The 14,333-nt window shown below is 32.1% G+C and overlaps 1 protein-coding gene across 1 annotated transcript; it reads right to left on the bottom strand.

The window, feature by feature from the left end:
- Window positions 1-2,147: 2,147 nt before the first annotated feature.
- LOC124537678 (proton-coupled folate transporter-like) lies at window positions 2,148-11,091 on the bottom strand. Its single transcript, XM_047114595.1, has 5 exons — window positions 10,000-11,091; window positions 9,809-9,910; window positions 8,603-8,824; window positions 6,782-6,938; window positions 2,148-2,640 (listed from the first exon to the last, which is right to left on the bottom strand). Exons 1-5 carry the CDS (start codon window positions 10,961-10,963, stop codon window positions 2,541-2,543), a joined length of 1,545 nt encoding a protein of 514 aa, XP_046970551.1. The 5' UTR covers window positions 10,964-11,091; the 3' UTR covers window positions 2,148-2,540.
- Between the last annotated feature and the right edge of the window lie 3,242 nt (window positions 11,092-14,333).

Here is a 14,333-nt window from a genome sequence, read left to right as displayed (position 1 = left end):
TTATGAGAATATTTTGTTGTCTCATATTTTCATACAAATACTAAAAATATGATCGAGAAAATATTATAGCAATATTTCTTACTTTATCATTGCCAAGCAATTTCAATCAGGCGCTTTGAATAAAACAATTATAATAAGTAAGATATATGATAATTATGTTTCACCACAAACATTTATTTTACCCATTTTATTTGATATATATTTTTAATTACGTTTTTTTCTACCTATTTCTTAGTATCCATTATATTTTATAGTATCGTATTCGCTGTAGTTGATAATAAGTGAACAAGATCAAGAAGAAAGTATAATTATTATTAATTTCCAACAACCCATTATGTTAGGAGAGAATTAATTAATTATTTTTTTCCATTATAATTTTCATCAGATTTTAAAGTCATGAACTGATGAGATTAAATGCACTTATTTTTATTTACGTTTCCTCAATAACTAGAAATGCTTGAATAGTCATAGTAGGCGAATATTCTTGAGAAAATAAAATACATCCTGTAAACGACCTATGCTGGGATAAGACTTCCCCTTCTCTCCTGTTTTTTTTTTTTAAAAAAGGATTTTTTTTCTTTAACAGTATATTAAACTTGAAACTATCTTAATTAATTACGGCTTTTTGACTTAATTCATACAAAATTTAAAATCGCGTTCTAGTTGATAGGATTGGTTTGAGATTGTTGGTCAATTGAGTCTTAGTGTATTTTTTTATGGTATATGTATATGGCGGACGAGCATATGGGCCACCTGATGGTAAGTGGTCACCATCACCCATAGACAATAACGCTGTAAGAAATATTAACTATTCCTTACATCGTTAATGTGCCACCAACCTTGGGAACTAAGATGTTATGTCCCTTGTGCCTGTAGTTACACTGGCTCACTCACCCTTCAAACCGGAACACAACAATACTGAGTACTATAGTAGTATAATAACTGATGAGTGGGTGGTACCTACCCAGGCGGGCTTGCACAAAGCCCTACCACCAAGTAAGTTTTTTCTACATTGTTTACGTAATGTAGCAATTTCGATGTGAATTTATATATAATTTCATGACCTAATATAATAGGACATTATTAGTGTGTATCTTATAAAAAATCCAATAGTTAATAGTGATGTGAAAGCTGCACTAGACAGCTTGACGCCTTAGAGTTTATAATAGCTTAGTTGTTGTTCAAAGTAATACAACACAACAATATTTGACCCACTTAAGGCGTCATTGATGAAATATTTAATATTTTTACATGGTTGTGGTGAAGAAAAACCCAATGCCCTATTTGTATAAATACCCAGTATGACTGCGCAAGCAATTTCTTGTTGGGAAGTCACACGTATAGTACGACACAACTTAGATGTCGCATCGGCAAAATTCGTAAAACCAATCACATACGAATTGAGTACGAGATCCCAAATTATCAATATTTATTTCTCATGCGAATATGATCTTTGTACAAACGCAATAACTTGTAATATCATATGACCTAATATATTCGTCAATTTGACGCGTCAATTTACACACACTTGCTTTCTCTGACGCGAGAATCTATAGCGACGAATAGTGTCGAATGGCGCGATAGGGAGCTATTTCTATTGGTTGTGTAAATCGGCACTAATCGGTTTTATTTTCATTCCATTGCATATTCCGATGCTACATCGAATTTGTGTCGTACTGTACCTACGTCTAAACGTCAATCTAAGAGCAAATCGTGCTATATTTTCTTGGTAACGAATTTTTAACCGACTCCAAAAATCAGGAGGTTATCAATTCGTGTGTATTGTATTGTTTTTTTTTTCTATGTTTGTTTCCTCATAACTTTTCAGTGGGTGAACCGATTTTGATATTTATTTATTTTTGTTTGAAAACTAATGCTTCCCATGTGATCCTATTTTTGAAAAGAAATTTAAAAATTTTTCAATACTTAATAATTTTCTTTACTTTTTTTTGTTAAATTATTTATTTATTATAAGATGTCGCGTCAATTTATATCACTTTAAACAATTTAATGTTAATCGATTATTATTATTTTTTTCTAGTTTGTGCACAGATAATCAAACATCAATGAAATAAAATTAAAATGTAATTCGTTTTTTTTTTTTTAATTTACAGTAACAGCCAGGACTCAAAGTGTGTACACCTCAGTGCCTCGGAAAACACTGAAAGGCGTTTCTGCTTGAACTTTTTCCGGGCGGTCCGGTCCGGTACCATTGGATTTAAGAGTGAAGGAATACAGAGGTACACTAAGTTTACGCACAGATTTATGCGCAATAACATGTCCTGCGCATACACAGTTACAAGAACACGAGTTCAAAAATGACAGAAATTGAATAAGTCCTCATAAAGAAAAAAATAAAAATCGCACACGAGGTAGAACTAAAGCTTAAAAGTAAAATCAACACAAATGTATGTAACATAAAAATATAATTCGTTTAAAGTTAAGTTTTATTAATTTTACATGAGTATTACACGAACATAATATTTTAAGTAAAATAATCTAGTATAGTAATGTTATTCTTACAATGTATTATATAATATTTAAAGCACCGTAACTGCGTTGTCGTGGGCATGCATGACCTTCGCATCTGGATCTTTAACAACATCCTTTTCCTGTCTTTTATGGATGAAGTAAAGGAATCTGGAATCAGGAAAGTATGAATTAATTTCAACAAAAAGTTTTTACTCCTTAATATTTACAATTAATATTTGTATTTTCATTCCTAAGCGAGTATTGAAACGTCAAGGATTTCTGCGAAGGTTTATCCTTTGCTAATAACGATCTTTTTTACTCTATGCCTTTCATTTCTACATCTCTTTGAAAATAACAATGATAATAATTTATAACAATTACATTGTTATATAATTTTCTAATTTCTACATCCCTTCCATTTTAGGAATAAGCTCTTTGAAAATAACAATGATAATAATTTATTACAATTATATTGTTTGTAACAGTTTTCTAATTTAGAGCTACCAATTAATTCCATTCAAATATTACAGATTTAAAGGTGCGTAATAAAAGGGGCTGTTCTAAGTCATTCTCCTCGACACTCGCGGCGAAATTTAATTGCGACTGCTCAATCGCATGTTGTCATAACGACGTGCCTTCAAATATGACAATTGTACTTTCATTGTACCGAGTTTGTATTCAATTCAGGCAATATTTGTAAAGGAGGAATTTCGTTATCGAATTTTAAGTAACTTATTAATGAGCTTTATATTTGTTTGATATATTTCAGGACTGGTGGGAGATTACGCAATAAATATAGCTATGTATAGAAGAGTATATACAAAATTATTATGAAACTACATAGTATAAAACAAAGTCGCTTTCTCTGTCCCTTTGTACTTTGTATAGTTAAATCTTTAAACTACGCAACGGATTTTGTAGCGATTTTTTTTTTAAACATAGAGTCATTCGAGAGAAAGGTTTTTGTATATAATACATGGACCATATATTAAAGAAACATTTTTATAAGTTTAGGAGTTTCTAATGTGACATAGTAAATAAAAAAAATCTATAGTATTTTAGAATCCGGGGCTGGTTGCTAGTTTGTTATATATTATTTTTCGAAGAATATCTAGTTATTGAATCTCTTGGAATATTGGTGTTAAAGCGGAGAACACCGCGAAGGTCATAGATAAACGAAACTCTGTACAAAATTACAAATACCTTAAATTAATGAAAGCCAGGATAATCACAACTATAGTACAGTTACTTCTGGAATTTCCTTTACTAATATAAGTGTATTAGGTTAGTTGAAACCCGATTTTACTTAATAAAATACTTTAGATTCTCGATCCTAGGTAACTTTAGATTCAAAACTTAAATAGAAATCTTATTTGTCATAGCTTGCAGGAAGCCACGGTTCCGTAGCTAACATGGTTGGGAAAGTTAGACAACTAGCTGACATTTATACTTCTCAATTAGTATAGTTCAGTATTGTGAGCTCGTAACAGCTCCATATCTATTCCATTCGTGAATCCTTTTTAGTAAATAATAGGAATATTTCTGTGCGTCATTTGAGTATTGTACCATTACTTTTGTAACGCTTGGTGCTATGAAGGAATAGGAATATAGCATTCTAAATATAAATTTATAGTAAGCGTAAATTATACACAAAATAATATCACTAATTAATAACATAATTATTGTATAACAATATATTGATACAAGATAAGCCACAAACACACCGTGGATATTTTGCGTAGGAAGAAATTCCGTTACAAATTAAACATATTAATTATTATATCTTTCAAAAATACGTAATGTCACATAAATTGTGTTACCCTTCCAATTTGCCTTATTGGTCTTTTATAAGGCCGTTTCTAAGATTCTGTGTTTCAATTAGGTCAGTAAAATAAGTTATTGGAATTTTCTTTCAGAAAGTTTTGAGTATCAGCCTGGTGCTAGAAATTTTGTTATTCAGTCTCGTCCTACGAAAAGTAAGTGATATATTTTGAGATGCATATTTGATCTAGATTCGGTCGAGTTGGATTACCATTCTAATAGACAGTGAGACTGTGTGACTATTAATTAAAACATAGCCGAACATACGATTAAATACAATTTTATTCAATCAATGTTGCTAAAATTTCCAAACCAATTTCGTCGAAGCCTACTAGAAAATAAGGGTTGTTATAAAATAAAATAAATGGCACATCATGCTGAGACGAAAATTTTTAATTCAGTTAATTGACCATATTGGGATGGTAAATTCTCTTGGCATATTTTTCATGTGTGTAATGAAACATATCCAAATTTAAACCGCCGATTCATGCTGATACGTATTGCTTGAAAAAGTCACTTTTTCAAGCAATACGTATTTTATTAATAAGTTAGCAGATTGACAATGGCCCATCAGGCACTAAGTAGGTACCAACACTTAAAGATATTGATACTTTAACAAGTATTAAACAGCCTTTACATCGCCAATGTAACAACCAGCCAACCAACCCATTCTGTCCTTTGCACCTTTAGCTACAGAGTCCCTAACCTCATGGAAGATATCAGTACAATACAAAGTACAGCTTGACTGTATTTAGCCAGACTACCTCGCACAAAGCCTTATCACTAATTAATCAGAAGTTACATTATGATGAAAACACATGACATTTGCACGTATATAATTTGTGGCTTTAATTGCAAATTTTGGGGTTTTGACAAAAAGTTGAAAAAGTTACTTTATTAGGAACTTTACTTCAGACGGTTATGCGCTAACTCGTGACCGGATCGTCAAACCTAGTGAAGTGCTCTTGGCTGTGACTGATTATCATTTGTATGACAGGTTTAACATATGAGGTTCAACTGACAGAACGTACCTAGGTCGTCTTCATAAGTATAGTCAGGTTGGTACATAAATAGACACAAGACGGATAAATATTTCATATTTAACTAGGTTATGAATTTAGTAAATTAAGTTTTGAAATTCATATTACCCTGATGGAATTCCGAGAGCACAATCACCTTTTCGTTATTTAAGAATTATGACATTACGTATTCCAATTCGTATTTACATTAGTTAATATTCATAATTCCAATAGTTTTCATTCAAATGCTTTAAACGATTGAAGTGTTTTTACAATCACTGAGTTTTATGTTGATACAAGGCACCAAGTACCATCAACAACTTGAGCTAACATTAATTAAGTCATACATTTAGCTACATACGTGCTGTATTCATAAATATATTACTAGGTTTTACATTTTAGTTGTTTCAACGCTTAGAAGATACTATGTTTAGTTACTAGTTTTAGCTTTATTAAAAATACATATTTAACGTATATTTATAATATTTTGTTTAATAATAATTGATCTATTTTAAAACGACACCTATTCTCAAGAATAACTATTCAACTCAACAGGATATAATTATAATAAGGTTATAGTTTATGTATAAGAATATCCTCAAAAACGGGCATATGGGTCACCTGATGGTATGTAGTCACAACCGCCCATAGACAATGGCGCTGTAAGAAATATTAATCATTCCAACCTTGGGAGCTAAGATGTTATGTCTCTTGTGCCTGTAATTGCACTGGCTCACTCACTCTTCAAACTGGAATACAACAATAGTGAATAATGTTGATTGGCGATAGAATTTCTGACTTGCACAGAGACCAACCTTCTTTTTAACCCATCTAACAACCCAGTCGAAACTGAAATAGTCCAGGCACAAAGCCACTAGTTTGACGTATTTTCTAAGGCTCGCGAATATTAATACTACCGACTTCAAAGCTTAGGGAAAATATTCCAACTTAGAGAGGGTTTTTTTGACAAAAAGCCAATGACTTCTTACTAAGGCGACCTAGACTGAAATAGTCATTACTGATATGTAACATATAGAGCAGTTAAATAAATGACTATTTTATATGTAGGACTATAATTGAATTATTATGTATCTATCTGCTAATTGTGAATAATTGATCTTTAAGTATTAGTTGTACAAACACATAATAGAATAAAATCAATACTATTTATAAATATTGTTTTACGTTAATATTCGAAATAGTGATAAATTAATCGAAAACTTAAAGGAGATATGGATACTCTATATCTTCTTCAAGTTTTCGAAACGCTGATCCAAGTCAGATAATTTTAAGTTTAATCTTAATGGCCATTGGTAGATGCAGCGTATGACGCAATGGCCGACCAATGAGCGTTCAGTATTCAATCAGATTTATAAATTTTATCAGTCTGAATTTAAAAAGTTATGGGAAGTATACACTTATTTAAAAAATGAATTAGTAAATAATATAATGTCCGACCATTAGCTTACATGAATATGAAGACTGCGGGTATCGTCATCAAACCACCGAGAAGATAAAATGCTCCGGGTAAAGTTTCAAGTGTCTTAGAGTATAACTTGCTGTAAATAGGAGTGTAGATAACCGGCACTATTGCCTCCACGACACCAATTAGTGAACAGATTTTACCTGGAAAAAGAAATATATTTTTATTTTGTAAAATAACAGCTTGTAAGCATAGCTTGAGTAGGTACTTTAAGATGTGAAGGTATCCTCAGGATGTTTGCCTTTATCGCTGAGTACGAATTATAAAGTACATTTAGCTAATGTAAAATGTCCGGGCTTGAAACAGCAATCGTCAATTATATCAATTAAAAAAAAAGTCTCGTATCCTCCTATAATCCCTAATTGATCGACTAGTCAGCGGAAGGTTCGGATTGTTAACTTCTTTTAGCTAATAATAATGCCATAAAACATTACGCTGTTGTAGTTTTAAATATTTGGTATAAAGATAATGATGATATCGTCTTGATCGATTCCGGCCAAAGCGCGAGCCTATCTTAGGAGAAAGGACCAACTGTGCAAAAACATAAACTTTTTGTTATTTATCTGACTCTCACAATCCGATAGAAAGACAAAATCTGACGTGACCAGAAATAATTAATTTGTAGGCCTAATGCCTTGGATTATGCTGTTCCAGACTTCGAGAATATTTCGACAGAAAAACACAAAAGTTTATCAGGTTGACCTAGGCTTTGAACCCAGAGTATCAAAAACCGGTAGGTAGTCAATAATTATAGTATTGATATTACAATATACTAGTAGTTATATTATTGTTATTTAATATTATGTTGTCATCATTTTAGTTTATTTACATCACAGATTTTTTATTTATGTTTTAACATGACTTAGCGTCTTTATAACTTTGATTTTACCTTATATAAATATTCTGAATGATTTTCTAGTTTTTTAGCATTACTTATAAAATAACTTTTTTACATTAATTAATTAATTTTAATCAGCAGTCTAAGGCTAAAATAACCTAATTACTTGAAATGTTTTGCTTTGATTGTTCCAAGGTTGAAGTAATTTTTTATCGTGGTTAGGCGTCCAAGAAAGTGTTATTATTTATAATTACATTAAATATTTGTAAAAATCAAAAACAATATCGATTGTTAATTGAGGAATCCTTAACCACAATACCACGACACTGGATCCGGTTCTAGCGGTTTACTCGTAAATCTTTAATTGTATCTTTAAAATGTTACATCAGCGATAAATAAGAACCCGTTTTTTTTATGTTAGGCGCGTCTTCTCTAGCATGTTTTAAAATATAATGACAAGCATACACATTTTTTGAGAGAATACACATATTCCTTGTTTGTTACAAGATTGTATTAAGATGTAAGGTGAAATATGTGCCTTATATATAAAACCATATTTTTATTATTTTCAGGTATGAAATGGTATCTTTATATAAATGATAGTGCTTTATGGACATAGTCGTGAATTAAAATGTTGGAAATATTTTTTTTCTAACACGACGATTTAATATTGCCTGTGAGCCTATGTAAATAAAGAATTATTTGATTTTAATTATACATTTTGTGAATTAGTTACAGATAACACGACACTTTGGGATTATTTTCTGAACTGGAGTTTTTTTTGGCTCAATCAAGAAGTAAGTATAATGTTTCAAAATCAGATAAAAAAAATCCAAATTCATAACACAGAGGTTAGGTATCTTTTTAAAGTGGTACTGTTGGGATATAATACTCAAAATGATAAATCATGTTGCATGATCCAACTTTGTCAAAGTATACAAATAAATCGTTCATAATATTTAAGCTTACCAATTTCGTCAGGATCGACGACTTTAGTTCCCAAAGATCTGACAACCGTTGATCCACAATTACCAAAGAAATCGAGAACCGGTCCGGCGTAAAACCAAGATTTATTTGGTGCTAAGCCGTAAACAAAACTGGAGAGCACTTTACTTGTGGTCGCTATTGCCCCGAGGAGATCGTCGTGAACCTTAAAATATTTGCTCAAAACTGTTACAGCAACGGCCGTACCTGAAAATTTTATACTGTATTAGTTATAGGTATTATAAGCCGAGATAACCCAATGTCAGAACGCGTGCATCTTAACCGATGATTGCGGGTTCAAACTCAGGCAAGCACCGCAGAATATTCTTGTGCACAATTTGTGTTTATAATTCATCTCGTGCTTGGCGGTGAAGGAAAACATTGTGAGGAAACCTGCATGTGTCTAATTTCAAAGAAATTTTGCCGCATGTGTATTCCATCATCCCGCATTGAAAGAGCGTGGTGGAGTATGTTCCGAACCTTCTCTTTAAAAGGGAGTCCTCTCCCTATTAAGGCCTTAACCCAGTAGTGGGAAATTTACAGGCTTCTGTTGTTGTATATGTATTTTAATTTACATAGTAAATATACATATACTGTAAGCAAAGTCCACACATAATAAATTTTAAAAATTATGTTAATTAAAACACTCAACGTTTTACTAAAATATCTGTCAATTTTTATATTATATTATTTTTACCATAAATGCATTCAAGTTGATGGTTTTGAAAAAAAACTACAAAGGTGGCTTTTTTTACCGCGAGTCTTAGAGATGATATCACTAAAGTATTTGCGCAATCATGTGGCTAACATCACTATAATTATATTCCATTATTATCAATCATATTATTTGAAATTGTTTTAAAATGCGATTTCAATATTACATTGGATATAATGAATAAAATCGACATACATTTTCATTGTGATTCTTATGTTTTGGCATTTAGAAAGAGTTAATTAGATAATAATTTAATTTTTATTTAGATAAGACTTGTAAACAATGGATTTATATACATACACATATGTATGTTTAAATATAGAAACACCACAAAAGTTGATAGGAACTTCAAGGTTGGCTGTATATCGACGATATTATAAAGATAACACATTAACATAACACATTAAGAATTGTCATGTTTTTTTTTGTTTTATATGCATAAATTATAAAAATTTTATAAACAACGAGGTATTTACCAGCTAGTCCCATTAGCACAGAATATGTTGAGAAAAGACTAAATTCCACCACACCCATATTGAATTTCTTCAGTGTGTATAAAAATAACACAGCGCTTTCACCTAAAATCATTAAAATGGACTTAAAATTCTAAAAATCGGCTATTTACAGTTATATCTTATTAATTGGAGATTTAATTTAGCAAACTAACCAAATACTGGTCCAATGACAACAATATGTGCCCAAACAACAAGCCATATTTGGATAAGTTCTTTCTTAGGCGTTAGAAACAGCAGCGAAAGTGTATCCCAAGCATTTTTCGGATTGAAGAAATCGTAAAGTTTTTGCCGAAACGTGCCTTCAATTTTAACACGATTAACATCATGTATTCTAAAATAAGTATGAAGGAAACCAAAAGTGTACAGTAATGCTCCGATACCAAATATTCCGTAGAAACCTACTAGTTCTAACAAAACGCCACTTATGGAAGATCCCAAGGGTATCCCCAAAGTAACGATTACTGCTACACAACCCATTCTAAAAGTACGTGTCTCAACAGTAGTAACATCAGCTATGTAGCTGTAGGAACCCATCAAAGCGATTGAAAGTCCACCAGAAAATGCTGAAGGGAGTGCCTCTATTAACCCTGTTATCCACAACGGCCATTCAAGAAAGAAATATGTTGTTAAAATTAATCCCACGGCTGACACAAGCTCCCCAAACATTGGAATGAGCATTAGATATTTCCTATTTCCGGTTTTATCACTCCACGCTCCAACGAATAATATTAAAAGGGCAGGTATTCCACTTTGTAAGGGCTGTTTCCAGCTCGTCATATCTGCTACTAAGGTTTGTGCTTCACCCAAAGCAATTTCCGTGATGTTATCACTGAAATCTCCGGATATAGCTTGGGAGCAAATATATTCAGAATAATTAAGGTCAACACGACATGCTTTTTCCATGTTCAGTTTTTGAACTGCTATAGATGATATTATATTAGGTAAAATGTAACAAAAGAGGAACGGTTCCACGGTGAAGAAATTTATGAAATTCTTAATTTTCTCCGAAAACGATCTTTGGACCACTTCCTGTTCCACTTCACGATTATTTTCAACTTTTCCATTATTCACTTTTGTGTCCGCTAATTCAGTTTCACTTGTTACTTTAGTAGCCATTTTTTTTAAATTCTAATAACACATTTTACTATAAAATATTTAGAAGCTGTATAAGTCTGTTTATTTGTAAGCACGAATATCAAATGTCGACACACAACTTCGAAGTCCGACAAACTCGTTTGCTTCGAAAAATTGTATTTATAAACTGTACAACTAATTTGATACCTCTGTTATTATATACCGACACAACCTTGAAGATGACCGCACCGTATACGATAAAGTTCATCTTAATATAAATTTTTAAACATTATAATGTATTATTGTTTTTGTTTAAATACATGATTTTTGGAATCGATTTTGATAATTTTACTTTAATCTTAGGATCACTGTTTAGAAAAAATGCAGGTGCAACCGCGTGGATTTACTGGTTCATAATGATATTGGAATAAAAGTCATGATTTTCGTATAAATTTGTCAAAATTGTTAAATTTCTTTTTCCTCCTCTGATATAAACAATCGCTGCTCTTCGCACAAATGAAAATAAAAAAAAAAAAAATTTCAAGAACAGTTATTCTAAATATAGGCCGTGGCTGGATAAATCATAGGAATGTAAATTGCAGTTGGTACTGTTCAACTAAATACATACTGCAGCGTTGTGGCCGCCTCTTTTCAAGAAAGTTGGAACATTGCCAGTAATCCGTATATTCTGCGATATATATTACTTAAACAACCCTTAGGAAATACGACGTACTTCATCTACGAGACATATTATTGTATTCGAGGTGTTAAGTCTGTTTTAACTTCGGTTTCACTTTAGTCTAGAACATACGCGATACGGCTTAGGAATCTTCATGAAAAGAGCGTACTCATATTTTTAAGGCTGGTAACACAAATGTCAATGGGCGGTGGTTGTCACTTTCCATCAGATAAGCTTCCTGTTTTTTAACACGTAAGTTAGCAGCAACATCTCCCGTCGTTGAAAAGTACGCTGACGTAAGTAATTAAATATATTGCCAAATTTATTTATATTAGTTAAATTCTCATGAATTTTAAGAGGCCATATCCTAAACGATCCCTAGGACATAATTAGAGAAAAAACATTTTCGAGAAAGGGAAAGAATACATCCGTAGCGATTAATTAGCTATAGAGTCTATTTATTTTCAAGTACGGTTAATACAATTCATAGAAAACATGTCCTAGATATTTCCATGGCGGGTAATTCCAAAAATATATTATCCTACTTCTTTTGTTTCCTGAATAGTTTTTTACTTTTAAACAAAACAATCCATAATACTTAAACTGATGATGGATTTTAATGATTGTATTTCTTCAATATATCAAATATACTAACTTTTTTAAACAAAACAATCTGTTATTAACATAATATAATTCTAATAGTAAAAACCAGAGGGCTATGTATACATACGGATATTTTCCACAAATCATGTTTTTTTTTGTTTATGAAGAGTTTAAGTTGTCAATTCAACTAGTAGTACAGTAAAATACGCACTTGATTATAATTTTCATCATACTACGAGTATATATAAATCTACAAAGTCTGAGTTCCGCTAGAACTTTTGACCCTGACCTCTTCATTAGTGTGCTCGCGTTCTCGCTTAAAGTTCGGTTATATGAATAATTTCATTAATTTACATACATGTATATGTGTGTCTTATTGTACATATTTGTTAGATTTTTTATAAACCCACGTACGAATTATTTTAAACCGCGCCTTGTTATTACAATCTTAGACCCCAGCATAATGTAACATCATCATTATCATTACATAGTATAAAAAGTTGCTTGCCACTGTCTGTCCCTGTGTATGCTTAGATCTTTAAAGTTACATAACGGATTTTGTTTTGGTTTTTTTAAATGATAGATTGATTCAAGAGCAATGTTTATATGTATAATTCATGCATAATATAGTAGAGAATCATTGAGAATTTTAAAGGTTTTAATGTGATGTCGTTAATAAATACGTTTTTAATATAAGCCGCGCGAAGCTGGGTCGAGTCGCTTTTAGTTTATAAATATAACTATTTTATATTAGTAGGTAGATATACATAAATAGTAATCGTAGATTTCTTAAATCTGGAAAAACATGGCAATAGCGGTGAAGCTTAACATCGTGATATGGATGCCTCGAGGTCGAATGTAATTCTGCTTCACGTACCCCACCAGCCTGAATTGGAACAGCGTGAGCCTAAATCTTCTGAATTCATACTGAATATTTTAATTGCCAAATTGAATTCCCAAAGTATTTACTTCGAATCTATAAATAACTGAGGAGTAGTTTTTTAACAGTTTCTTTAACAATATTGTTTGTATGACTTGAAAATTATAAGAAAGAAGAACTAAAAATACTGAAAAAAATAAGGAGCTGGTCGGTGCTTCAACTTAACTCGCTTAATAGGAGCATGGCTATCATACAGGTCCATCAATTTGGTGTTAAAGAGGCTGACCTTCTTCTCAATGCAATCTTCGTCTAAGATAGGTGTCCAGTCGATGTTACCAGCATCACGCTTTAGCTCGTCATTGACGATTTGATTGAAGCTACGACGAAAGGTATATAAAGGTTTTCGTTTGGAATGGCGGACATTATAGGAGACAAATATGAGGTCGTGATAGGAGAAGCAGGAGGGTAATTGACCGTGGGTGGCAACATGATCAGGAAGAGAAACAATAATCAGGTCGAGAAGAGAAGGTGTAGTATTAGGAAAGTGATGTGTAGTAGACAGAGGGAGGGAATGTAAGTTTAAGGACGACAGAATAGATAGAAGCTTATTCGAACGAGAATCATTTTTTATTAAACATGTATTAAAATCTCCTAACAATAGAAGATGTTGGTACAAAGGACTAAGGTTGTTTAGGATATTGTCTAGGGAGGAGAAATAATCAATGTGAATTGAGGGACTATACAGGACACCTAGGAGTACTTTGGAGTGGCCAAGGATAATTTCAAGGAAAAGGAATTCAGCGGATTCGGAGTATTGGTTAGGAGAGGACAGTACAATCGTGTATGGGATTCCCGTTCTTAGATAGATAGCAACCCCACCCCCACCCTTTCCCGTTCTATCGTTTCTTATTAACTTGTAGCCGGGTAAGGAGAATTGAACGGAGGGAAGTGAAGGTTTTAAGAATGATTCCGAAATCAAGATAGCGTCTACTTGACTGTTACTGAAGGACATTGAAATATCAGAGAGATGTGCAGGGATACTCTGAGCGTTAATGTGGACGATATTAAGGTTAAGAGGAAAAGGAGAAAAAATAGCGTTTAATTGGTCATGTAACAAAATGTCAGGGGAACCATCGCTTTCGGCACTAAAAAATTCATCACAAGAAGAAGAGTAAGAATTTGAACTAATGTTGAGTAGATCGGCATAATCCATATTAAAAATTAAAAAATATATATAATATAATATAAAA

This window comes from Vanessa cardui, chromosome 18 (assembly GCF_905220365.1).
Source record: "Vanessa cardui chromosome 18, ilVanCard2.1, whole genome shotgun sequence".
Lineage (NCBI taxonomy): Eukaryota > Metazoa > Arthropoda > Insecta > Lepidoptera > Nymphalidae > Vanessa > Vanessa cardui.
Note: the sequence above shows the minus strand (reverse complement) of the source record. Positions and strands in the feature narration are given on the sequence as shown.

What these genes read in the sequence shown, in the direction of transcription:
- LOC124537678 (XM_047114595.1), bottom strand. Translation starts at nt 10,963, where the DNA reads ATGGCTACTAAAGTAACAAGTGAAACTGAATTAGCGGACACAAAAGTG. An exon ending in CGTCGATCCTGACGAAATTG is followed by an intron (nt 6,939 to 8,602) that starts GTAAGCTTAAAT and finishes TTCTTTTTCCAG; the next exon opens with GTAAAATCTGTTCACTAATT. An exon ending in CCCGCAGTCTTCATATTCAT is followed by an intron (nt 2,641 to 6,781) that starts GTAAGCTAATGG and finishes TCCTGATTCCAG; the next exon opens with ATTCCTTTACTTCATCCATA.